Genomic DNA, 27968 nt, shown 5'->3' on the forward strand with positions numbered 1-27968 from the left:
ATTCAACATGCTTCTAGTTAAAAGCACTGGAAGTTAACTAAGAGTCATCTTTCTTAAAAGTAAAGAGAAATATTAGTGATTCTACATGCTACTCGGTTCACGATTAAAGGAATGAACAGGAACATTCATATATGAGAAAAAACAAATCGTTCAATATGGTTCAAAATGTGCACAAGTAATCGAGGGAGTTGACAATATATGATATATGCTTATCTGTACATTAAGTTTGCTCTCAGATATCCACCACTTGGAAACCATATTTGGATATCAATCAGGGTCCAAGTAACCAAGACTAGCCACTAGTTCGAGCGGAGCCTGGAGAACGGGAGGGGGGGACATGCATCTACCTGCATGGAGCTTGCGGGGCAGGGTCTGGCACCCACGTCTGATTGTTCCCAGGTTGCCGATGGGCGGCTTGTGAGGTAAGAAGGTGACGGGCGTCGGAGTGACCACCATCATCTGCACCAAGTCCCCTGACTTCCGGATTAACGTGACGACGTGTTCGTGTGAAGCCTGCGACACGTCCTCTCCGTTGATCTGCAAGATGCCACGTGCCTCTATTATGTCAAAGAACTACTGTACTACTGGATAGATGTGTGGATACAATGCTGCAATAAACACAAAGGCAGAGGTGTCACTCTCACTGGTATATACCACCACCTAACCTTACCTTGAGTAAGTAATCTCCTTTCTTCAGCCCTGCTAAATCAGCAACTCCACCAGGATCTACATCATCTAGGTACTGGAGGGCTGGCCCACGTTCATTGGGCCTTTCCATCAATGGCGAAGTAGCTTTGGCTCCTCGTAGGACGAAGCCAAATCCTTTCTTACCTCTATGAAGAACGACTGTCCGAGGTTCGTTGGCTCTGTTTGTGAAAAAGATGAATACGGTTATGACAACTACCACCGATCCTGATTGTTTGTTCTACACATCAATTTGGATACCCAGAAGCAGTGTGTTTATATCCTTAACTTTACAGGGAAATGTATACTCTAGTCTTTTACCTTCTACAATATAAATCACATCAACTACCTTGGTATTATGATGAAAAATAATAACAGCAACTATCATTAAGAAAAAGCAGGGACGCTTCCATATTTTGTAGTGAGGAAAAAAAAAGCTATCGAAAAGAGCGCAACTCAACGTACGTCTTTCTAAGTCTCGGAGCTGTGCCGTAGTGCTGATGCACCATCATCTCTCTCCTCCCCTGAACCCTCGCTACCTGAGGGGCGATAAGCGATTCCCGAATGGCCTGAGGGTTCCGTAAACGCACCTCCTGGACGCACTGGGGCGGGAACACTCCCGAGACACCTCGGATTGTTCCCTCGAGCATTCCGTCATCCGTGCTTCCGGTTACTGTAAGAACAGTGGGGTATCAATTAGTGTTTTGTTTAAGCCCAAATTACTGTCTGATTTGGACCTTCAACTATGCTTCACTATGGTTTTCTGGCTCTTGTTAATAGCCTTCAAACGATCCTTCTCAATAGATTACTTTTTTTCGACCCTGTAACTGCTCCTCAGTCCTCATCATATCAAAAGTAATCAGAGGCAATTAAGTGCTGCTTAACCTAAAGGAAATGAAGTTCCCCAAAGGAAAATAAGTGTTTGTATTACCAAGCAAGAGACACATCACAAAGACAATTGAAAATAAAACTTGTGTGAAGAATGATTACAAACTTTTAACTTTTAAATATAAGCGCTCATTCAAATCCATCAGGGTTCATCATTCTTTTCAAACAACCTCATGAGTAACTTTGCACTGGATATTACCTTCTAAAATATCTCCAGCATTAATATCCAAGTGCCCTGGTTTATGTGGAGTGTACTGGTGAAGACACACAACCAGCATCCCAACTTCGAACTGGGTGACATCCGTGGGAGTGGCATCGTAACTCTCTGCACTACCGCTGTTCGAGGTGCAGACGCCCGAGCTATCACTCACCATGTCGCAGCAGTCCATACCTGCTACTTAGAGTAAAGAAAGAGGAGGAGGAGTTAAAGATTCATTGTCTTTTAATTGCTACCAAAGACATCCGATTCTGATGCTGACAGATATAGCACTGTCGAGGAATACTGCAAGATGCAAAGTTCATTCCCTGGCTTCAGTGAAATACCACTACTTTACTTGTAACAGGATGAGATACTACTTTGCGTTGGGAACATTTTTAAACATCACTTAACAAGACTACACAGTCAAATTTTCCATGGTTCACAAGCACAGCCTATGGCGTGTGAGTTTACAGTAAATCTCCTACTATACTCACCAGCATTGAGACTGGCCGAGCCCAAAGCACTCGCACATTCCTCAGAATCCATTTCGCTCGGATGCGTACAAGTCGAGCTGCTTCCAGTCGACGTTTCACTTAGCGAGGAAGCAGAGCTGAACGGTGGAATAGATCTACTGGAGGGGGACGGTGATGGCGGTTTGGTCACTGCGCACACATCTAGTCTAGGATCCGAGTGGGTTCGAGAGAGAGGAGCACCAGAGATGCGTCTGTTTGGATTGTACTTAGGGGGCTCCTTAAACGGAACTGTGGGGAAGAAAGTGGAAAAATGGTCAGTTGAACCAAACCCTTTTGGCAACACATATTACAGTTAATTAATAGTCTCCACCAGAGAAACAATCAATAACTTTGCTTCTAAAAAGTGTAGCTGGTTTATGCTAATTTTCCCCCACTGAATTACTCGAAGACCTTACTAGCTACAAAATTATAATCTTGAACATTTTTTAAACTTACCAACGTCCTCCAAGTTGTGATTTTTTATAACCTCACCAAGCTCCATATTACCAGCAATAACTGCAACCTGTAATGAAAATACCATTATAAAAAACCGTACTTTAATCGAGTAATAGAGTTAATGTATGTAACAGATGACACCCTATTTACAAACATTCTGAGACACAAACAAATGAAACCACAAATTAAAATTGTGTTCAGTGCACTCCCCTTTGGTGTCCGTATAATAAACACATCATAATCAAGAGTAAGAGAATTAAAAAAATTTATACCGACGAGTCATCAAATACTGTAGTCCGCTATTTCCCCATGTCTACGCAAACCCACGCTTAACTAATCCTACTAAATGCAAGTTGGAACAAACCTTTTGCTGTACATCATTTAACAAGCAGTTAGAATAAACCCCAAGTTCACCCCTGCTAAACGTCAACACCACACACCTGGTAAGGAGTTTGATTAGCGTAATTCAGGGCATTCTTGTCGCACCCTCGAAAAAGTAAGACACGAGCGCAGTCCTCCAGATTGTTGACAGCACACACGTGGAGTGGCGTGTTGCCAGAGGCGTTCTGAGCATTCATATCAGCACCATAGAAGAGGAGATGTTCCAAGTGTTGCACCAGCTTGTTACGACATGCCTGCAAGTTCAGATGGAGGGATCAGGCACTATCAATTCACCTTCAACCAGCCTCATTCTTCAGAGGTGTACAATATGAAATAAAGTTCCTATTCGTGAAACTGGCGTGTTAAAGACTGTTCCCCAGAAGCGGCATACGCCTGCTTAACAACAGCATACAGTTAACGAATGGTAAAAACAAAACCTGTTCTCACATCTATACTTCCCAAACGACCTTATACATGATTTGTTTAACAGACGTGACAAACATTTATGCAATACAAAACTCAGAGATAAAGTCAGCCAAAATTACCTGATGCGTTTCTTGCCACCCTTGGTTGTCAGCAGCGCCTATCACAGCATAATCGTGGAGAAGAGCCTCACAGAGCAAAGGGTCTGTGCAGTGGGTTACAGAGTAATACAGGGGAGTCAGTCCCCTTGAATCTCTGTAGTTTGGCGATGCTCCCAAGTCTGGAAGAGATGTTAATTACAATTGATCTGTTTTTGCTTTCAAGTTCAGTTGTATTCTTGGTGATAAAGTGAGACTGGATCAGGTAGCATAGTATGACGACAATACAGCCATACAGTACTTCCTACACATAAAGGTTATCTTATCATTACCATTCATGAAATGATTTTGTCTCTGCTAAACAAACAAAAAGGGCACTGTACTCAGTGAGCAGTCCTCTGCAATAAGGATGCTTGTGGATGTACAAAGAACATAATAGTGTAAATACAATGTACACAGCCTCTACTTCTACCAAGATCTGATTGTATCGCCAAGATAGAGAACCAATAAAACTGGTGCATCTGGAATGCCAATCTATGGCACCACTCCTCCGACAACTCCCAACCTAACCAAACCTGGGCCTTACCTAGGAGCGTCTTGACAGCTTCGAAATTGTTGGCTTGGACGGCTCTGTGCATTGCCGTGACTCCGTCCTTGGTTCTGTAGTCCAGGAGCGCTCCTCCGTTCACCATTGACATCATCATACGGGACGGTTTCTTGATTCGGGCTGCCAAGGACAGCGGCGTCTCTGAAATGGCCAATCCTGAGGTCAGTGTTGGAGATGGATGACAGTGCAAGTTGGAAGATAAAGAGCCACGACGGTTTTTGGAATTCAAATATCAATATGAATAGTGGAATGTACAATTATATATACTTTAAAAATGTGTGTTGTGGTGGTTATAAAATCGAATCAGTTGTATTTATTTATGGGTTACATAACACAGAAAAGGAAAATTAACATACAAAAAAAGAGAGTTGTAGTACCACGAAAACAAATGATAAACGACAAATAGAAAGCTAAAAGTTGAACCCAAGAAAGAAAGCTAAGATCTAAATGGTAAAAAGGAAGATGGGGGTTGGACCACAGAGTGATGCAGGGGAATGATAAAAGGTGAACCAGTTACGATAAAAAGCTGAACCAATGAGAGAAAGCTTACCATCAAACCAAATAGGCAAAATTGAGAATAAGGCTTGAAATACTAAACTCAGGCTTGAACTATGGAAAATATAATATGAAATCTGACTTGAACTACGTGGAAAATAAGACTCAGCCATGAAATGTGAGTTTGAACCACCGACATCAATTATAAACCACCTGAGACGAGCTTGAACTATAGAAAGAAATGGAAACTGAACCACAGAAATGAAGCTTATCAGATCAAAAGGCTGTTAGAGAGAGAGCGGGGGAGGGAAGGGGCCTCACCCCCAGTGTCCTGACAGTGGAAATTCGGGTCGAGTCCCTTGGCGCACATCTTGCTGACTTTCTCAACGTTGTTCTCCTTGACGTAGTCCAAAAATCGCCTCAGGTTGGCCCGTGTGTGCAGCGCCCTCAGCGCCTTCTCCTCCAGGTGAAGCATCTTGTATACACGCCGCTTATACTTCAGCTGTTGAGGGAGAGAGAGTGAAGGGCTTCGTTATCGTGTCCTGGCAACCTGCATGTTAACTGTTAGGGCAAAGAATAATTTTTTCTTATCATTATTGACTAGCGTCTTCGCTCAATAAACAAACCAAGGAGGACGTAATCTGAGGCTAACGAGGTCAGGAGCCTTCGTTATCGTGTCCTGGCAAACTGCATGTTAACAATGCGTCTTATTTCTTAACCGTTAGGGAACGTATTTATGTATGTGTAGTATATTGTCCACAGCAGCCATACATACATACAGAAGCGTACACACACACACATACACAAATGGTGTAGAGACGTATGCTAATATATATATATATATATATATATATATATATATATATATATATATATAGATATATATATATATATAGTATAACTGAATCACGAAAGTTAGGAACGTGATAAATCCATAAATAAAGATATATGCCACGAAGGAAAAATAAACGAAGGAGTAACTGCGAGACCTTTCGACGTTTCACGTCCTTTACTAAGCTTAGTAAAGGACTGGAAACGTCGAAAGGTCCTCGCAGTTACTCTTTCGTTTATTTTTCCTTCGTGGATATATCTTTTATATATATATATATATATATCTATATATATATATATATATATATATATATATAATATATATATATATATATATATATAGATATATATTCTATATATTATATATATATATATATTATATAATATTAAAAAACTAGATTATTATATATATTATATATATATAAATTAATTCGGGTACTAACGATTGAACATGACGACACCATGACATTATATCAGTTTTCAAATTCTGGGAAACAAATTGATAGACGTTATGGAAAATTAAAACCCAAAATGAACATTGAGAAAAATTTGTCCTTTTTTTGTTTTTTTCTTTAAAGAATTTGAGTATCTGTAGTAGCTGTTTCAAGCTAACATATTATACCTTATAACAAACTTTAACTAACTGTTAGAAGCGGCAAAAGTCCAAAAAGATTAGTCCAGCAACAGTGGTCATCTTAATTAATTAGCCTCTGGTAAATTGTAGATGATTGGTGGCATTTTAATTACAATTTAAGACTTGATGTTGGGAAATATGTGGTTTTCATCAAGTAATTTATTTATCTGGTTCTTATTCACAATAGTCAATCAACTACCAGGTACGTAATTCAGCAGAAAATCAATAAAAATCTAACATTTACATGACTGACAAATCATATCGTATTGCGAATATTCATCAACCAAATATTATTTCCAACAAGTCATTCTACTATAGGTTGCCAATGCCATCTGCCTTCAGAATAAACACAAAAAAATAAAATAAAGGATATAATATTTACTTTAGGCTTGGAGGAATTCCGGAACGCCATTTTTGTCGGTACAATTCTCAGGAATCCTTCGGTTTTAAGGAGAGCGTTCAATTGACACGGCTTCCACTGAAGGCGAATTCTATTCAACTGAAAGGCCCAGACATATTGGGAACTTGTTACTTTTGTTACTTAAAGTCTTATCTTTGAACTTTTTATCGCGTCTTATCTCGTATCTCAGGCCGTGAAATGGATGAGGATTACGTATACGTGTTTTAAGAGTACGCCCATATCTGTTCGTATATCTTTTGGAACTGCTGAATTGGTGGTATAGTCTCGTGGGTAGCAGGTCTCCATGTGACCCAATACTGCTCTCTTACTATCTGTATACTACTTTTTGGACTGCTGAACTGCTGTTATCGTCTTCTGGGTAGCAGGTCTCCATGTGATCCAAAGCTGCTCTCTTACCATGTCTGTATACTACTTTTTGGAACTGCTAAATTGCTGGTATAGTCTCGTGGGTCGCAGGTCTCCATGTGACCCAATGCTGCGCTCTTACCATGTCTGTATACTACTTTTTGGAACTGCTAAATTGCTGGTATAGTCTCGTGGGTAGCAGGTCTTCATGTGACCCAAAGCTGCTAGCATATTCTTCCGTCGGAACAGTGTTAGATATTAATGCTATTTCAATTTCTATGTTCAAGGAACCATGACAGAACTAGGGTGTGGTTGAAAAAAAAAAAAAAAAAAAAAAAAAAAAAAAAAAACAAAAAAAAAAAAAAAAAAACTCCAGTCACTGCAAAATTCACGTCTAAAATACGAAAATCAGGGATGATCTCCCAGTGTGGAAAACTTCCACAATGAGCATCCTTATTTGAATACATGGATGGCTCATCAATAGTGCGTCTATCTCCTATACAACGCCAATCAACTCTACCTCATTACGATCCAAGACATTGCATGACCTCATAGAGTCGAATGATAGGATTTAGGCCACAGGCCAAGCACTGGGGCCTACGAGGTCATTCAGCGCTGATCCTGAAGCAATGTCTACCTACCTACAGCGCGCAGCGTGAGGCGCACTGTGACGGCTCTACTACTACTACTACTAGGGATCCATATGACAACAAACTTCATTCATATCGTGTCTCAGTCACTCATTCATAAAAGCGAAGGTATGCGTATGTGGGCGTTTACGTAGTGGTGCGTATGTGGTTATGTTGTCAAATATTCCTGCGCATTCTACTGTCATAAAAGATATTATGTTGTTCTCGAAAGCTGTTGGTATCTCCATAATCTGATAAGAGATAAGGAGGGATTCAGAAGTCGGTCCTATAATCATCTGAAAGCTTGGGAATGTGAGCTGATGATAATAATAATAATAATAATAATGATTGAAAAAGAAATATCACTGTGTACAAGTGTTTTACTTATAGGTATTTACATTTTATTTTACTCCACACGTTATACACAAGTGATTTTGTGGGTTTCTTTTTCAATCTTCAGAAGAAAACTGAAAGAAGTTTTTGTTTGGTTAATAATAATAATAATAATAATAATAATAATAATAATAATAATAATAATAATAATAATAAGGTAATAGATGCTCTTCAGGAGAAAACAACCCTCCCCAACAACAACAACAACAACAACAACAATAATAATAATAATAATAATAATAATAATAATAATAATAATAAATACCACCCAGTCGAATTGGAGGACTGTGATAGAGCAAAAAAAAAATAAAATAAAATAAATGATTTAAACTCAAACACCAACACATAAAATAGAAAAAAAAATACACAAAGGACTCCGTAGGATCCCCATCCATCGGGGAGAAGGACCTCCCTACGACAAAATCCCTCCGCCGCACGCCCAATCATTACCTCCAGATATCCTATGGGCGTGGCGAGTGGGTAGTCGCCCAAGGGCCTCTCCTCGTCCAGGAACTTCCCCGCCCGCCCATTCTGAGGTGGGCAGAAGAGACCGTAGTTGAAGCTCTCTCGGAGTTCCTGCAGGATTGGGAGAGAGAGAGAAAGAGATCCTGTTAGAATACTTCTTTGAAATGCTGCAAAGGAAGGTGTTAATGGGTCACAGCGTGGCCCGCGAGCCACCCGGAGTCATGATAGCGTTTTGGGGGAATGTGGAGACTTAATACTATCGACTTGGCTGAGGACCTTACGGGCTTATGGGTTACAATGAGGCTTCCATAGTGCGAGGCGAGTTTAGGATGAGTTAGCTTATGTTCCAGTGGTTACCGGTAGTGGGTCACAATGAGATTCGAGAGGCCCCTGGGTTAGAATAAGAGACTTGAGTCTGCCTTTACTTTCCAGGACTCTCTTTAACCTCGACTTAAGCCCCAAAGCAAGTAATGACTTCGTCGCTTATATTTAAAATCCTGTATAAATAACTTTTCTATAAAGATTTGAAGTACTGGCCAAGTAACGGCTGCTTAAAACTATACTTAAATGGCAAAACGAGTAATGTCTCTAGATCTGAAATCTAAAATACGTAGTACAGTATCCTTAGCTTCAGTTTTTAAAGACCCGAAATCAAGCAATGTCTCTTCAATTTAGATGACACGGCCGAAAGAAGAACTTTTTCCAACCTGGATTTATAAACCAAAACAAGTAATGTCTCTAGCTTCGATTCCGTAGACAAAAGAAGTAATGTTTCTCCAACCTGGATTTATAAACCAAAACAAGTAATGTCTCTAGTTTCGATTCCGTGGACAAAAGAAGTAATGTTTCTCCAACCTGGATTTATAAACCAAAACAAGAAATGTCTCTTCAAATCACGATTTAAATTCCAAAAAGAAGTAATGTCTCTCTTTTCTGGATTTCAAAGTGTTTGATTTTGATTCCAAAACCAAATGAAGTAATGTCTCTCTTTCTTGGAGTTAAAAACACAAGTACTGTCTTCAGTCTCGTTATGAAATCGCAAAACGAGTAATGTCTCTCTTTCCTGACTTCCCAAGCCAGCTAAGTAATGTCACTATAACACTATATTAGAACCAAACTAAGCAATACTTCGTTAATGTTTCTACAAAATAAAAATAAAAAGTCTCTAAATTCTTGATCTAAACTCCCAAGCAAGTGACGTTCCTATCCTGTAGCGCCAGACACCCAAATCTATTAAAAAAAAAAAAAAAAAAAAACTCACATCTGTATGTAATCTAAGTGAATTCTGCTTCCTGCTCGTACACAGAACTATTATAAGTATTGTTTCGTTTATCGTAACGGTGCTGGAAATCAGTCATGTTTCTTTCCAGTATTAATAATAAGAAGAATCGTCCATGTTTCTCTGTCATCTCTTTGTAGACAAAGGATTATATATATTTATAAATATACTTCTCGTCAAATGTAACTGCTTCTCAAACACCGTTAAGACAAGACTCGACAGTGCATTGGCTTCTAGACGATTCGAAATAAGAAAATGGAATGATTTTTGTATTTCCCAGGCCTGGGAAAATACCAGAGAGAGAGAGAGAGAGAGAGAGAGAGAGAGACTGACTCACTCTGCGTGATGACCATTAAATTAAAATTAAAATTAAGACGTTCTCCCAAACCGAGATTGCGTTATTGTAACGGGCGCTCGAGGTAAAAAGTCTAAATGTAAACACAGCATCGGCTCTCCGGAGTCTGTCAAGGGCACAAAAATCGAACATTCCCACTCCCAGAGTACATTTATCTGCTGATTTCACAGCTGCCCTGGGGCCAGAGTTGCTAATTCGTCGCCTCTCTAAACCCTCCTTCCACACGCCCCCAACGAAGTTAGGGTAGTAGCAGTCACAAGTGGTAACAAAGTTAACTCGAGATTTAACACTGTTCAGAGATCAAGGACTTTGTTTTAGAAAAAATATTAATCCACTTCAAAATAAACTGTTTTAGATCCTTTTGGGTGCCAATGCAATTTATAGATTGCATTATTGCATTCGTCAGTTTTTTTTTTTTTTACCTGGCAAAAGGGATGTCTGTAATTTATTTCTCTCTATTTACCTGGCCAAGAGGGGGCAAAGAAATGGTATGTGGGCTTTTGCTTTGAAGAAATACAGGAGAGAGAGAGAGAGAGAGAGAGAGAGAGAGAGAGAGAGAGAGAGAGAGAGAGAGACCTACTAAGTGATCAGCACTGCGTCCAAAAAGTACATCCTCACTTCATCATAATTGAAACAGACAGGAGCCCTAGACGAGGCAATCATTCATCAGATATTCCTTCCAACACCACCACCACCACCACCAATCTCTCTCTCTCTCTCTCTCTCTCTCTCTCTCTCTCTCTCTCTCTCTCTCTCTCTCTCTCTCCTGCCACTGTGGGAACTTCTTTACATACAAGATATGTGACGCGTGGAATAAACTGACACCAGAAGTTGTAAACAGCAACAGTGTGGAAGAGTTTCAAAGAAAGCTAGACAAAATCATTAGGGGGACACTGTGAATGCACAGTAAAACCTGCTCTTACAGATAAGTGAGCACACGATGTCTCTTTGGATGGACTAACAAGCTTTTGAGACATCCTAATCCTTGTAACTATCTCTCTCTCTCTCTCTCTTTCTCTCTCTTGTCTAGTCACCTGGTATAGCTGTGTGTGTGTGTGTGTGTGTGTGAGTCTTGTTTTAGAAACCCAATTTCTGCCTTGCGTAAAGTTATTAAGATTTCTTCTCTACGCGTAAATTGGTTACCGGAATTCAAAGGAAAGGAGGAGACAGAGAGAGAGAGAGAGAGAGAGAGAGAGAGAGAGAGAGAGAGAGAGAGAGAAGAGAGAGAGAGAGAGAGAGAGAGAGAGAGAGAGAGAGAGAGAGAGAGAGAGAGAGAGAGATACTATGTTCGCAAAAACCTTGAAAAGACAAGAGGCATCGCAGAAGATAAAAATGCTATCTAGGGAGATTGAATTGATAAATATTTGTAAATATTAAGTAAAAACAAGTGTCATAACCACTACTCAAGACCTTAAGGACACTTTTTCGAAGGTGTAAGAATGAATTCCAGGCCAATGCGTGAAAGGAAAAGTGGGATAAACTGTCGAAAATTTTCGAAAAAAAACCTTGAAAGCGAAACATGCAGAGCAGAGTCAGACCCGTGAGAGACCAGAGAGATGAAAAACGTCCCAAAAACTGTAACAAAACTGCCAACAATAACAAAAACAAAAAAACAAATACTCAGAAATCAAAGGCAGTCACTCTTGTGTGAGTGATCTTGAAGTACCCTGGGCTCCCAAATTTGTCAGTCTCTGTAAAAGAACAATACAAAACGTACGTTGTCTTTCGCATCAGCAAAAGATTGTTCCGTCTGGCAAAACTTGGCAACTTTCCAACGTAAACAACCTATTGCCGTCAAGTGGGGCCACTCGAAGATGCTCCCATCTCTGACGACAGATAAAACCAGACGGGATTACGCAAATCGTTTCAGATAATTAATAGATTACGACGCACAAGCACCGAAAAATAGCTCACTTTATCCCGATGAAAGGCGATTAAGTACGTGAACTTCGTAGCATAGATTTGTCTCAGACAAAAAGTCCCTTTTTGGTAAGAATCCGAGAGCCAAGATACCATTGGCTACTTGTGGAAAATCTTGGCAACAAAATGCTGCTATATGTTGCCATAAAATAGTTTTGTATATGATGGAGCTGCTTGTATTTTGACACCAAAATGGCAGGACACTTTTAAAAGTTGTCAAGGCTCGTGATCAGATGCTGTCAAAAGGTGCCAGATTCTGCCGCATGGAATGCTGCACTGTCAAAAGATTGCTAGTTGCTGCCACATGGAATACTGCTCTGTCAAAAGATTGCTAGTTGCTGCCACATGGAAGACTGCGCTGTCAAAAGATGCCAGATGCTGCCACATGGAATACAGGAGTATACATCAGTTTTGACGCACAAACAGTAAAACAAAACACTGATAACCAACTGAATTATGGCCTGGTTGTGAGCTAGATCCAAACCCAGCAAAAAAAAAAAAAAAAAAAAAAAAAAAAAAAAAAAAAAAAAAAAAAAAAAAAGGAATTCAAGACATGTGCCCCTAACTCACATTTTCATTAAATGACATCACAAACCCTGATAGTCGTGACACAATTAGCACATCTTTCTACGTCGGGTTTTTGTCTTCTCTGGCTGATTACGGAGACGTTTATCAAGAGCCTTTCAAAGCTTTATCTTGAGTATATCATTCGATTAGTCCAGCGTTTAATAGTTGCATAATCGTCACATAGGCATTTAAAGGGAATGAGATCTTTCTCTGCCTTAAAACTGCACATATTTCTAAATGTTAAGCCATTTCTACTGAAACAAACTATGCAACTGCTATAATAGGAGTTACATTGTCTACCGACACATTAGGTTCATCGGTATTAGTTTAAAACTTACTTTACACACTGCGCTATTTACCTTTCTATACCTTGCACTTGCTCAGCTAATATATCTGGATTACACAATTTTCACCAACTCATCTCTATTCTTTCCACACAATAGAAAATTCTCTCAAAAAAGCAGACAGATCCATCCTTTGGATGAGTTAGCTCGACAATTCCTTCATATAATCTTTCTTTGGCTCCTGCAGAATATTAAAATCTCTTACCAATCTTTTGCATACACTCTGTCACCTTTCTCGCTCCCAAGAATCACTTAAATTTTTCCATATGGACATTTCCTGCTTCGTACTCTTGGTTCATCTTACATTCATAGTCTCATTGTCGCTCGCATTTACTGGTAAAGTTTCTCTTTTTGTAAACAAACTCAAAGATTTTCCTTTGTTTTGGCAGTTTCTCTTCATTGTCCCCAATCAGTATTGGTTTACTGATTTGCAATCAGCCATTCTATGCTCCATTCACAAAACACCAAAACTAGTACACTCCAAACCCGACACGCATTCACAGAGAGAGAGAGAGAGAGAGAGAGAGAGAGAGAGAGAGAGAAAACGGTTACAATTTCAAAAGACATTGTTTTAATCGCTACTCCATGAAATATGGGATCTTTAATTAATGGTAAAATTAGTCAAACTGAACAAATTTAACGGTACTTAACAAACCAGGTTAACAATTTAACGGGTCTTTCACACCAACAATCAATGGCTTGCGACGTCATCAACGGAGTGGTCCCCGCCAAACGACCTGTCCTGTGTGAACCATGTCAGGTTCCTTCCCACACACCAGTTCCCTGTCACTTGACCTGTCCGTCTCTCCTCTTCGACAGGTCCTGAGAGACCGTATCGGCCTGTCGGGTGGGAGGAGGAGGGACCTGTAGGAGGGGTCTGCTTCAACTGCTCGTATTTGGGTGATGTTCGAAAATGGAGGGTGTACTGTATATATATATGTATATATACTATTTTTTATTATTGAGAGAAAGTCTAATCCGACACAAAAATCCAATACGAGAATTAAACCTCGACTCATTTTTCATACTCAGAAAATCAAAAATCTCTATAATCTTTCAGGAAACGAGCATTCAATCGCTCAATCTATTAACTGCAATGACCTGACCTCTTTTAAAAAAACTACAGTCAATGAATGTTCTCTCGACCTGACAAATTGACCCAAATTGACCCTTATTAATAGACAAGCTGATGCGTGAAAGTTCAAACGACCTCAATGTGGAGGCTCCGATGATACGCGTCAACAGACGAATGTATCTTGCCGGGTAATGAGTGTAATTTATAATTAATGGTCCAGCTAGATAATTGGTCTTATTTATAATTAATGGGTGTTTTTTTTATAACCTGCACGCGACTCGAGTTGGATGATACAATGCACCTTGGAAACACATACCTTAGCATATACTGACGTTCATGTTTGTTGACAAGCATATCTCAGTAATGGGCGAACAGTATTGCCTGGAAATACGCTTACATATTCATCAGGACATCTCCTACTGATGCCTGCCTTTGTGTGAGCACGCGCGTACGAATGGAATATCTCTCGCGAATGCATGAGCGGAATTCGATGAAACTTGGTAGACATACTTATTATGTAACCTTCTAAACATGAGTAAATTTCTGGGGAAATCAGCCTTGGAGTGAGGAAGTTTCAATGTTTCACAGAATACTGTCCAACTATTCTTGAGACAACCAGATAACGGAGATGCAAGTGAGAACAGGAACACAATCCATATTGTGGATCCATTAGATTTGACGTTGTGGTCAAGACCCATCCATAAAATTCTGAGATATCGTATGACAGACAGACAGACAGAGACAGACAGACAGGCGATGGTAGAGAGAGACAGTGACTATGTAAGTCATTCAACTTCTCTTAGAGGTGCAAAATGTATATATAAAAATAAAAATGTTTGGAAATCTTTATTTAGTATGTCTTATTTGAATGTTTTGGCCTTCAAAGGGGTCCAGAGAGAGAGAGAGAGAGAGAGAGAGAGAGAGAGAGAGAGAGAGAGAGAGAGAGAGAGAGAGTCTAAATTAATACTAATTTCCAGATGATCGCTATCATGCGGTTTACAAAACCACAGCGCCTCTTGGAAAGCATAATATGTAGGGTCAAAGCAATCTCTCTCTCTCTTCTCTCTCTCTCTCTCTCTCTCTCTCTCTCTCTCTCTCTCTCTCTCTCTCTCTCTCTCTAGCCCTGAAGCTCCAGAGGCAGCACGCTCGTCTAACTTCCCAGTGGACCAAAGTTCGATCCCTGAAAGGGGAGAGAGAGAGAGAGAGAGAGAGAGAGAGAGAGAGAGAGAGAGAGAGAGAGAGAGAGAGGCACTAGAATTAACCTCCCTTCCGTCATGGGATCAAACGCATGACATCCAGGCCAGATAGAGGCATCACGTTGGATTGTCCAACTGTCTCTACATTAAAAAAAAAAAGTCTCGCAAGAAGGCCGATGGAAGTGGCGATCAAATGCCCTCTTTAAAACCCAAGATTTGACGAATTAGATTATAAAGGGGGAAGGATGAAGCCGGACTTGCAAAGGTCCTAAAAACTCACCAGGCCACTGGATGGACTTCCAGTATCAATTTCTTCCGGTCCACTTCGCCAATTTTTGGTCATCTTTCTTCATATCCAACACTTAGAAAACCCAAGTCCATTACCAGAGAACACTTAACCTTTGAAGTGAGTCACTTTCCATACTTTATAACACTTAAAGACACTTATATCCGTCACTGATGCCCTACAAAGTACAATCGGTACTTATATTCCCTCGACACTTCTCATGTTTCAAAAATCGTGTTTTTAACATAAAAATTGTATTCATAAGTAAGTTAGAGAGAGAGAGAGAGAGAGAGAGAGAGACACTTATATCCGTCACTGATGTCCTACATAGTACAATCGGTACTTATATTCCCTCGACACTTATTCTCATGTTTCAAAAATCGTGTTTTTAACATCAAAAATTGTATTTATAAGTAAGAGAGAGAGAAGAGAGTAAGAGAGAGAGAGAGAGAGAGAGAGAGAGAGAGAGAGAGATATATCCGTCACTAATATCCTACAAAGTACAATCGGTACTTATATTCACTCGAAACTTATTCTCATATTTCAAAAATCGTGGATTCACCATCAAAACTTGTATTTATAAGTGAGAGAGAGAGAGAGAGAGAGAGAGAGAGAGAGAGAGAGAGAGAGAGAGAGAGAGAGACTGACTTTCATCCGAGCGTTCGCAAAGAATTCTTATAATTACACTCATAAGCGGGGAAGAAATAACGCACGAATTCGTTGCTGTAATTATTACAAAATAAATAATCGTCCCAAATTTGGGGACTTAATCACTCTCACGCGAGGTCTGCCGTGTCATTTAAGACTCTGCCATATTTATCAATGTCTGACGCAACACGCGCGAGATGTGCAGTGACAGGGAAAATTGTCTGTTGCAACACGTATATTGCCAAGTTTGCTTTTCATCGGTCACTAGAGCCACAATTTAATAATAATAATAATTGTTTCCACACTTGAAATTGCCGACACTAGATTGTACTTTGTACTCAGCTAAACAGTTCCAGTTTCAAAATATTGTTCCAGGCTTTTGTTCTACACTATTTGAATCTATCTTTCCATATAGATATATATTTCTCTTGAGAGAGAGAGAGAGAGAGAGAGAGAGAGAGAGAGAGAGAGAGAGAGAGAGAGATACTTTGTAGTCAACTAAACACCAGCAGTTTCAAAATATATTTCACTTGAGAGAGAGAGAGAGATACTTTGTAGTCAACTAAACACCAGCCAGTTTCAAAAATGTTTTCTTTGTTTTTTTTGTTATACGCTATTTGAATCTGTCTTGCCATAAAGATATATATTTCTCTTGAGAGAGAGAGAGAGAGTAGAGAGAGAGAGAGAGAGGAGAGAGAGAGAGAGAGAGAGATACTTTGTAGTCAACTAAACACCAGCAGTTTCAAAATATTTTTCCTGTTTTTTGTTATACACTATTTGAATCTGTCTTTCCATATAGATATATTTCACTTGAGAGAGAGAGAGAGAGAGAGAGAGAGAGAGAGAGAGAGAGAGAGAGAGAGAGAGTGTGTGTGTACTTTGTATTCAACTAAACACTAGCAGTTTTAAAATATTTTTCCAGTCTTATTATACACTATTTGAATCTGTCTTTCCATATAGATATATATTTCTCTTGAGAGAGAGAGAGAGAGAAGAGAGAGAGAGAGAGAGAGAGAGAGAGAGAGAGACCCCTAACCACAAATGCACACAACCAACACACACTACAATCCACAGCTCAAGACTGGATTCCCAGTAGACTTACAAGACCTCCTGAAACTTTGGTAACATGAACACCCCACCTACACACCCCACCTCCAATAGCCCCCCCACTCCTCTCCTCCCCCTACCCTTCCTCAACCTCCTTCGACCCTCCAGGAACCCCAATCAAACCCCCCCAGTATGCAACTATACTCCACAAACCCCCAAACCCCCAGTTTTCTAACCTCGCCCCAACTTTTGTTAATTCTCACGAGAGTTGTGTCACCTGGATATTATTATTATTATTATTATTATTATTATTATTATTGTTGTTGTTGTTGTTGCTGTTGTTTAAAAGATTAACCCTTTTTTATACGGGAAATTTTAAAGCTCCAATTACACGACATCCTCACTTAAACTTTTGAGATTTCTGGAAAAAAGTTTAAAAGTCTTATTCTGGGACGATAACTACACTAACCTGGACCTAAAGCCTGGGACGAATTACAACGCTTGTACAAGTAAATAAGAGACTAATAAGAGTCTAATAATAAATTAGACTAATTCTTTCGCTGTAGTATTAGCCAGAGACAGTTTTCCGTTTCGAGGAGGATTTGTGTGGTGACAGAGACGCGATAATGAGAGATGATGACAGGGAAGTTGCATTGTTCTGAAGATTAAGGAGTTCATTATCTTTTCTAATGAGAGAGAGAGAGAGAGAGAGAGAGAGAGGAGAGAGAGAGAGAGAGAGAGAGAGAGACCATTTCAACGTTTATACTTCGAACAAATGACTACTCACGTACTACTATATGCATTAAGAATACGCAAAGAATTTTATATCTTTTCAGCTATATGCCTGAAAAAACCCTGAACAGAGTTCCGTAAAATTTAGCAGATATCTTCACTCTGAGATGCTGTAGACATGTTCACCTTTTGGGGGGGGGGGGGGGGGGGGGGGGGGGGGTGGGGGGGAAGAGGGAAATTCTCAAGTCTAGATGATTCCCGTTTTCAGGGCAGTATATTGTGAATTCTCGTGCAGATCTACACCAATTATCAACTACCTCGAGATGGGTTCCTCATAAATATACGTCACACACACACACACACACAAACTCTCACAGATAAAGGTGAAAACATCCACACTGATCTTCTGAAGGGGTACTGTAAGCTGAAGCTACTTTATCCCCTACAAGAACCACCTGGGATTAAAAACCACACAGTGATCTTCTGAAGGCGTACTGTAAGCTACTGTATCCCCTACAGGAACCACCTGGTGGTAAAAACCACACAGTGATCTTCTGAAGGCGTACTGTAAGCTACTGTAGTCCCCTACAGGAACACGCTTGGAGGTAAAAACCACGCTTGTATCTCAATGACACGAGCTATCTCTAATCACCCTCGATTACAGACCCACCCGGGGCACCGCCCCGCTACTAACACCGCCCCCCACGCAACCCACCACCCCCAACAGGCCCCCCCCCAAAAAAAAAACAAAAAAAAAAAAAAAAAACGCCAGCAAATATCATTAAGCCATTTCGCGTTATGATTTCCGGTCCATTTGCCCAAATGAGGCAGAAGAAGAAGCATCACTCGTGAATGAACTGTCATTTGGCGAATGAGAGAGAGAGAGAGAGTCAATGTCTTTGATATATATACAGTTAAGAGCTTAACTGTTAAGACAGTTTAAAACTGTTTGACTGTTGCACTGTAGACTGATAGTATATATACTATATATATATATATATATATATATATATATATATATATATATATATAATAATATATATATATATAAAATTCAGCCCAAAGGCCAAGCGTTGGGACCCTATGAGGTCATATGTCAATGAAACACTTGTTAAGAGTGTTAGAGGGGGTGGAAAGTCAAGATGGAAGAAAGAGAATATGAACGGAGGTACAGTAAAAGGAACAAAAAGGGGTTGCTGCAAAGAAGCTCAAGTATTGCCTACAGTGCACCACATGAGAGGGCTATCTCTCAATTAAGGTCCTAATTTTTTTTTACTCGTGCAAACATTCCTTGGGAGTGTGGTGCGAGCTGCAGTTATCACGATATTGTCAGTTTCAGCAACGTCAGGTCTGTCCAGTGCTTGGATGGATGACCAGCACGGATAACCTAAGTTATTTCATTAGCATTTTGCCCGTCTCCGCGCTCGCGTAGCATACGCTCGGAAGAAAAGCGAAAACGATAAATAGGTAATAGGGAAAATCATGATAGGGTTAGTTTTTAACTTTTAAGCAATGTCAGGTCTGGCCAGTGCTCGGATGGGTGACCAGCACGGTAAACCAAACTGCGTAGTAGTATGCTCACGTAGCAGCGTACACACGAAGGAAAAGCGAAAACGAGAAATAGGTAAAAAGGGAAAATAAATGGGAAATATTAAAGACTCAACAAAAAGACTTAAAAAATACAAAATTTAAGGGCCCCGTCGACCTTGTGACCTCTGACCTTTGAGGGGTTGCGGAAAGAGAGAGAGAGAGAGTGGAACGGGACCTGTCACCACTAAATTTCTCAGCCTCGGCCCACCCCACCCCACCCCAAACCCTCCCGTGGCTCAAGTTTACTCTCATGTACCGTTAGTCGAATTCCACTTGAGTTTTGCATAATCGCTTTGTAGTAGGACTTCTTAAGATCTACTATTACAAATATATTATTATTATTTATTATTATTATATTACACTTCCACAAGAAACATCTTCAATGATTCATTATTCGCAATCAACATTATTTCACACCCAAAAATAACCTACTTATATAGGGCAACAAAATATGCCAAAAAAATTATTAAAGTTAAAATGCCTAAACAAAAAAGAAGAACGCACACACACACATACGCACACGTACTCAAAAATACATACGAATATGTCCATTCACACAAAAAAACATACGAATATGTCCATACACACACAATCACACATACACACACACACAAACATACGAATATGCTCACGACTTGAAAACCTTCATCAATTTGTAAAATCTCCAAACCACCACAGGCCAAAATAATAGCATAGACTTTCCATAGCCTTCATATGTAAAAAATAAAGTTTCCTAACCTTCGTAAAAAAAATTTAAAAACCGCTAATTCGTATTAATCTGTGGCGCTATTTGACAAGATTCTCAACTTAGCACGAATGGAATTGTGCCCTCAAGGCAGCTATAGCCTGGCTGGATCGCAAATCATGAAACGTTTACTCAAACAGAAGCCTCCTAGACACCAGTTTCTCTATTTCTTTTGGCCTTCGTTCAGAGAGAGAGAGAGAGAGAGAGAGAGAGAGAGAGAGAGAGAGAGAGAGAGAGAGAGATTACCTCGTCGAGAACCTTTCCTCTTGTGAAGTTGTCATGACTTGTAAAGTTGTTTTGACCTATATATTTGGATACATGGTGACAGATCTAGTTAGAATTGAGAGAGAGAGAGAGAGAGAGAGAGAGAGAGAGAGAGAGAGAGAGAGAGAGAGAGAGAGAGGTGGGTATCCTTCGTCCAGTGTCCTACCTAAGGATTGTACCCCAATGTCAAAATTGAAGACAAGAGGGCCTCGATGAGGTCATCTCCAATCCCAAGGTGGTAAAATCATTCATCCGATTCCATTGCACTACCCCTGCTCTAAATCTCCTCAAATTATTTCTTAGTAATCTTTATTTTACCCTTTTTTTTCAACCAAACTCCTTCCCTCAGCCTTAAAAAAGCTTCCACACCATCGCAATTATTTACCATTGCTGTACTTTCTCCACATTGCTTGGCTTACTCCCCCAGACATTTTCGCCTCAGTGCCAGTCATTACGGCGGTTTTATCTTACCCTGACACATAGGCCACGCCCCTTTAAACGACAGTTGCCAAAGGCTGCCTGGAAATAATGAGTCTCATTTTCCCTTTTTGGAAACTTTGAATTCCAGGCGCTTTGTACGTTCGTTCAGAAGGGCAGAACTATCAGACTATACGAGGTCGGCTTTTGTTGACATTCAGTTCTTATGCTGCCGTGATGAGCTAGAGGCCGTGCTGGCATAAGGCCAGCTCAGTCTTAATAACACTACTTAGAGAGGTCTAGCTGACAATAGAGGCTGATGTCGTTGCTTGTAAGTTTAATAGAGGCTGTAATGTTGCCTTCAAGCACGTGCATTACTGCTTTAATGAGAGAGAGAGAGAGAGAGAGAGAGAGAGAGAGAGAGAGAGAGAGAAATACCTTGCTTTCAGTAGACTGTGGAGGGTCACAGCCAACCTCATCCCAATAATAATAATAATAATAATAATAATAATAATAATAATAATAATAATGACGAAAATAGACTCCATTATTATTACACAATTGTGAAGACGCCCCAATAACAAGATTGGCTGGAGGACCCACGAGATAAAAACCGCTCCTGTTCGGGCCAGGAGTGCCAGAAGTGGCACTCTCGACACTCCAGCCTTATCGTACCTTACCGAGTGCCACAGAGTGCCACAGAGTGCCCCTGGGTCTGAAGGACTGGCACTGTTAGGTAACTCTACATTACAGATGTTGTTCTGGCAGGTCGACTGGTTTTTGGTGCCACAGGGGACGAATTCCTTGATGATTTGGGAGAGAGAGAGAGAGAGAGAGAGAGAGAGAGGTGGGGAGGGCGTCGACTGGTAATTCACGTTCGAGGGAAAGTTCCTACCAGTAAAAAAAAAAAAAAAAAAAAAAAAAAAAAAAATGTGCGACATTTTTTCGTAAAATCGTGGCCCTCACGACCTCGATTCTGTCGTCACCAACGAAACTGTCGCAAACAGAGAGAGAGAGAGAGAGAGAGAGAGAGAGAGAGAGAGAGAGAGAGAGAGAGAGAGAGAGAGAGAGAGAGAGAGAGAGAGACAACACACACACACAGACTTACATAATCGCTGAATGAATTGCAGCTTCGACTACCATATATATAGCAATAAAAGTCTACTAAGTACATCAAGGTTAATAGCTATACCTTTGGAAAGAGATTTCCAAGGTCACGGACTATCCCATTTTATGAGGAGCTCAAAGAGGTTGATCTACATTTCAGTTGAGGTCATAAAACTATTATATGGCCATTTCATCCCGTGGTTGTGTATTAAGTCAGTTCTGGATGTTATGTAATGTTAGGGGATTTATATGTGGTTACTATCATCGATGTATTTCCCGTTTTCTGTAGTGAGGATGCCAACCACCCCAACCCCGTTTTCTACGTCTCGACCTCCGTGAACTACTGTGCCTGGTACCATTATATTCACGACGGGAGACTATTATCTACACGACTGTGATTTCTCTCTCTCTCTCTCTCTCTCTCTAAGAATAATTGTAAATAAAAGAGGGGATATTAAAAACTTTCTCCTTTTATGACGTGGTAGTACCATACTGTACTAATCTCTCTCTCTCTCTCTCTCTCTCTCTCTCTCTCTCTCTCTCTCTCTACAGATTAGGTCGACAGAGGTACAGCACATTTTAATGGAGCATATATCCAATTGCTAAACCCACCCTTGGGATTGAACCCCAGGCCTCTCAGAAGTCCAGATAATAACCTAATAATAATAATAATAATAATAATAATAATAATAATAATAATAATAATAATAATAATAATAATAATAATAATAATAATAATAATAATAATAATAATATTTGTATTCAGGCAATATTTCATTCACACAATATATCATATATTTATCAAAACGAGAGGATGGTTTCCAGCTCAAGGAGATGGACAGCTACTAGGCAGGAAGAGGCCAAGAGATACCAGAAGGGAAATAAGGAAGCGTCGTTGCCGTACTGCGTACAGTGTGCCCACGCAGAGTACGTCCTAGTTTGTGCTTTATAGGAAAAGCAAATAAGACCCACAGCATTCTTCTAACAATCAAATGCATATTCCACTGCTTAGGGCAAGCAGATACCCACAGCTTTTGTAAGGTATGCCTCCTGCCCATGCTGCTCCTTTAGTTGCCCGCCAAGGGGATCGAATGTGGGCACTTCGGTCCTGAGCCAAGAGTGTCGTATCCAATGCCAGGATGGATTAACAAGTCTCTGAGACATCCTAATCCTTGTAACTCCTTGTAACCACTGAGTCCAGCGACTGAGCACATTACGTCTCCTTGGATGGACTAACAAGTCTCCGAGACATCCTAATCCTTGTAACTCCTTGTAAACGCTGAGTCCAGGCGACCCAAGGTGAGGAGAGAGAAAGTGAGCACGCTACGTCTCCTCGGATGGACTAACAAGTCTCTGAGACATCCTAATCCTTGGTAAACCCCTTGTACGTGAGTCAGCCTAACCAAGCTTGAGGAGAGGATAAAGTGAACACGCTAGTTCTCCCTTGGTGGACTAACAAGTCTCTGAGAACATTTCCTAATCCTTGCCAGGATCTTGTACGGCTGGAAAAGGTGCCACAATGAGGCCAAAAAACCCAAAAGTATAGGCAGGGTAATGCCATAAGGCGTGATAAATCCACTTGATCTAATTATCCATTGTTCAGGTGATGAATTCTGATGAATTCTGACAGGTGTCACAAAGCGAGAGACAGGTATTTGACAGACGCGGTTTATATCTTGGGGCTTCAAAGGCAGCATAGATTATGAGAATAGTTACAAGTGTTCTTATCTATATTGAGTGAGCGCAACAAAGGCAGTCGATTCTGTGCTGGGGCTGGTTTGGCCTCCATCTTGATTTTCTGGAGCGGAGGCGTGACGGGACTCACTAATGGAGTGAATTGAAATTTTTTTTAAGTATTTATAGCTGCAGTGCCTTGTGTAATGAATGATGTCTTGAATTACAGGTTTTCTATATCAGTGATTGAGTACATACACTCGAGTTGGTCCCAAGTCTAGGTAAATGCAGAGAGATTTGTGGTCAACTAACTGACATTTTAAACAATAGATATTAGTAGAATTAGGGCTAACTCAGAGCCCTTGTAAACTGTCGACAGGCAATGGGGTACAATGAGGCCAAATACCCAATACAAATAAGCCTTACATATCCAGTGACAGGTCTGTATATGCCACAGGTCAATTAGTGTTATAAGCCAAGAGTTTGAAAACTTGTAGAGGACTTGGTTTGGGAAAAATATTGAGAATGCCAGGGTCACATGGGACCTACGAGGTCATTCAACACATGGGTGCCACTATTTAAAATGGGATAGAATAGAATATAGAATTAAGGCCAAAGGCTATGCGCTGGGACCTACGAGGTCATTCAACGGTGAAAAGCAAATTGACAGTGAATATGGTTGAAAGGCGTAACAGGAGGAAAGCCTATCAGTTGCACAATGAACCAATTATTAGGAGAGAGTGGAAAGTAAGGTGGAAGAAGGTGAATATGAACGGAGGTACAGTAAAAGGAATTAAAGGAGTTGCAGCTAGGGGCCAAAAGGATGCTGCAAAGGACCTTAAGTAATAGGTACAGGTACTTCAACTGTTTTTTTATACTCAAGACTTCCCTGATACTCAAAAAACACACGAGCAGAACCGAGCGAATAGATTTAGCACTGTATCTGAGGTATCAATTTATCCTTTAAAAAAATTCTGACTTTATTTTAAACCACAAGAACCATGGACTGGAAAAACACTATTAAAATATCCTATGTCCAAAATTATTAAAAGAAAATATTATATATTTTATATGACCTCAAACTTCGCAAACCATATTTCAACCTGGTCATCTTGACGATTTCTTGGACATAACCGTATTTGACACTTCTTGAACACAACTGTATTTGACACTTCTAGAATATAACTGTATTCGACACTTCTAGAATAAACCGTATCAACACTCTTGAATAACTGTATTTTGACACTTCTGATACTGTAATTCCACACTCTAAGAATAACCGTATTCGACACTTCTTGAACATAACCGTATTCGACACTTCTTGAACATAACCATATTTGACACTTACCTTTTTGTGTATCTTCAAGATCCTTCTATTTGGTAAACCTATATGTTGTTAACTATTATATACAGCTTAGAAAGGTGATAGTATTCGTGGGGAAATAATATAAACATCCTATAACTAAAGCAAAAGATGTCTGAGTATTTCATCTACAAATTCAAACTATCTCACTATAATATATATATATATATATATATATATATATATATATATATATATATATATATATATATATATATGTATATTATATATATATATATATATATAAAACCATCTGACAGTAATTCGTATTTACAGCAGAGACAAAATCCATTTCTAAACTAAAGAGAATTGACCATTGGTTCAAACACTGACGACTGTCGTGTTTCTCTGAAGACATACGGCACTGAGCATGTTTTGGTATATGAGAGAAAAGAGCCAGGAAAGTGCCAGGAAATTTGGTTAGGTTGGTTGAAATGGTTTATATAAAAGAATGGGGGGGTTGCAGTAAGACCGCCTGTGGCACGCCAGTAATGTTTGAAGTTAGGGTTGGGGTACGTCAGGGATAGTTACTTAACCCACATCACTTTGCACTGGTTATGGTTGTGCTAAGTGAAGGGATTAGTAATCAAGTTCTATGGGGACTGTTATATACAGATGATCCAGTGATAACGGTTGGAAAGAAGGTAAGAGAGTAGTAGTAAGTGTTGGTGAAACTCAGAATAAGGGGTCCCACAGGCAGCGAAGAGATAGGTCACTTATACAAAATAGAAATCTGGCTTTGAAGCTGGCAGCTCATCTCAAAGCCTTAGGATGCACTTGAAGCCAAGAGGGAGGCTGTGAATTTGAAAGCGAGATAAGCGCAGCTTGGTGGAAACGTAGGGAGGCAGTGTGCGACAAAGCACAGCCAAATAACTGAAACTAAAGATCTGTTGTACAGTAATCAGATCAGCCATGATATACTCAGGAAGGAGGAACAGAATGAGGATGCTGATGAGGATCTCGCTGCGTTGTGGGGGTTGGAAAACGAAGAAATCAGAAGTGCCGAGGCGGTGAAGATTGCTGATATGGTGCACGAGGAGGATTCAGGGATAGTGGTGGTGAAGGAGATGATACCTGCAGAGTTGCCAAATACCCCCAGACAAAACATTTCTTTCCCTGGAAGCATCTGGCATCAAATGCACTTGCTGAGCAAATAATTGCCAAATGCCTCCATAAAGAAAAATGCCATACCTAATTCTCATCATAAACTAGAGATCTATTTTGAAAATGCATTACATCTACTGCTCATGGTTTTGTCTAAGCTCAAGATAAAATACTGTTCAGTCTAGAGGCAAAACTGAAGAAAATGCTGGCGAGGTAATTGTTAAAGAAATAAACGTACAGTACTTATCATTAATTCATCTTGAAATGGCGCGATACCTGGAGAGAACAACACACGGAGTAGAGTAAATGAAGTACATCCAGATGAAAAGCAAATGAGTGACTTTTGTCACATCTTAGCCTCATTGTAAGTTATAAATGCACGGCTAACTAAAAGCCCTAAGACGCTCATCTATGAATCTGTGTGAGAGTTAACATTCATACTGCTGTAGTAGAGTCAATGTAATAAGCAAAAAATCATCAGGCTTCGCTGAACGTCGCTTCGAAGTCTTTGGTATGTATCCATTCATTTAGCCGACAAACCACCCGCTGTACCTTGCGTGGGTTGCCAGACTCGAGACACTCTTGATACGGACAACACGATCTGAACTACGACTTACAACAATGGCTTTGGGTCTCAGTAAATGTTGCAGATACCCTGGGGAAGTATTTTATGTACACACTATCAGACAAGCTGACTCACAAGAAAGCTGTACAGCATTGCAAATGGAGACAGTATACATATTTATAGCAATGTATATACGTATATACACAGCAGGACCCCATGTTACCTGGATTCACTGCAGGGCTGAACATTCGGCCAGTCGGGGTGACTCGGGAACTGTAGGGAGGGGGTCACACCACCATTTAATCTCATCACACTTGGGGTACTAGATACCCAGTGCCAGGTATTTCAAGCCATGTTTACAAAATGCCAGAAAACAATGCACCCGACAGTAACCGCATTGCAGTAACAGCACGTGGTAGTAGGGCCTTTCGTAACAATATTTGAGAGGGCTCAAGGGCGGGGTGGGGGGAACTTCATGAGGGCATGTTCTTTTTAGCTCATGCAATCTCTTGCCACTTCGGCTCATGGGGTAGTTGTAAACAAAAGGTCAAATGTATTGGAGGGGAAAAAATTATCTGGATCTAGCACTTTTAAGAAAAAATCTTTAGAAATGTTGGTACCTTGTTCGATGCTGCAGACGAACAAGTCTGAACATTTTTCCTCTGCTCAAAAAACTGTTCAAACCACATGTCGATGCTGCACGAACCGCTCACAAGATACTAACATAAAAAGAGCTGGAAGCAACAACTTTAGACGACACAATCTGATAGGAAAATGGAGACTGCAAATGCCGAGACAAACACAGATGCTTTCGTATCATTACAGAGTATTGTTACAAAGGCAAGGATACACTTTATACACAAATTCCAAAGCCATAGTAGAGATTCATACACAAAAGGGAAAAATATCATACATATGAAGGCGTGCTCTCAATCTGTATGCAGCATAACATCCTCAGCTATTGGAAATCCTTTTTAGCAATGCAAACTTTACATTGTATCCTGAAGGTACAGAATTTCTTTACTTTATTCTCACCCTAACAACTGGGGACTATGCGCTCGGTGCGTATTGAGACCACGCCCTAAGGAGACGAAGGAGAGTATGTCTGCTAATTAGCAACAAAAGTAAAAGCTCGTGCAATACATTACACATCTTTTGCTTTAAGTCGAACGATAATTAACATGTCACATACCAAGAGCAATGGATTAATTAGATATACACAAGCACAT

General features: G+C 40.1%; 1 protein-coding gene across 6 annotated transcripts in view; it reads right to left on the reverse strand.

Annotated features, from left to right (window-relative positions):
* Window positions 1-27968, reverse strand: part of LOC135205123 (protein shank-like) — a 143138-nt gene that overhangs the window by 11307 nt on the left and 103863 nt on the right. For 5 of the 6 annotated variants that reach the window (XM_064235472.1, XM_064235473.1, XM_064235475.1 and 2 more), the window contains 11 exons: window positions 8447-8572; window positions 5065-5245; window positions 4228-4389; window positions 3666-3823; window positions 3180-3374; window positions 2740-2806; window positions 2266-2532; window positions 1772-1969; window positions 1150-1357; window positions 671-866; window positions 348-537 (listed from right to left, as the gene is read on the reverse strand). In XM_064235472.1, the coding sequence (XP_064091542.1) occupies window positions 348-537; window positions 671-866; window positions 1150-1357; window positions 1772-1969; window positions 2266-2532; window positions 2740-2806; window positions 3180-3374; window positions 3666-3823; window positions 4228-4389; window positions 5065-5245; window positions 8447-8572 (1948 nt within the window). Of the gene's footprint in view, window positions 1-347; window positions 538-670; window positions 867-1149; window positions 1358-1771; window positions 1970-2265; window positions 2533-2739; window positions 2807-3179; window positions 3375-3665; window positions 3824-4227; window positions 4390-5064; window positions 5246-6590; window positions 6714-8446; window positions 8573-27968 lie in introns of those variants that run through there. The other variant, XM_064235477.1, reaches the window with a different exon arrangement.

Source organism: Macrobrachium nipponense, chromosome 48 (genome assembly GCF_015104395.2).
Source record: "Macrobrachium nipponense isolate FS-2020 chromosome 48, ASM1510439v2, whole genome shotgun sequence".
Taxonomy (NCBI): Eukaryota; Metazoa; Arthropoda; class Malacostraca; order Decapoda; family Palaemonidae; genus Macrobrachium; species Macrobrachium nipponense.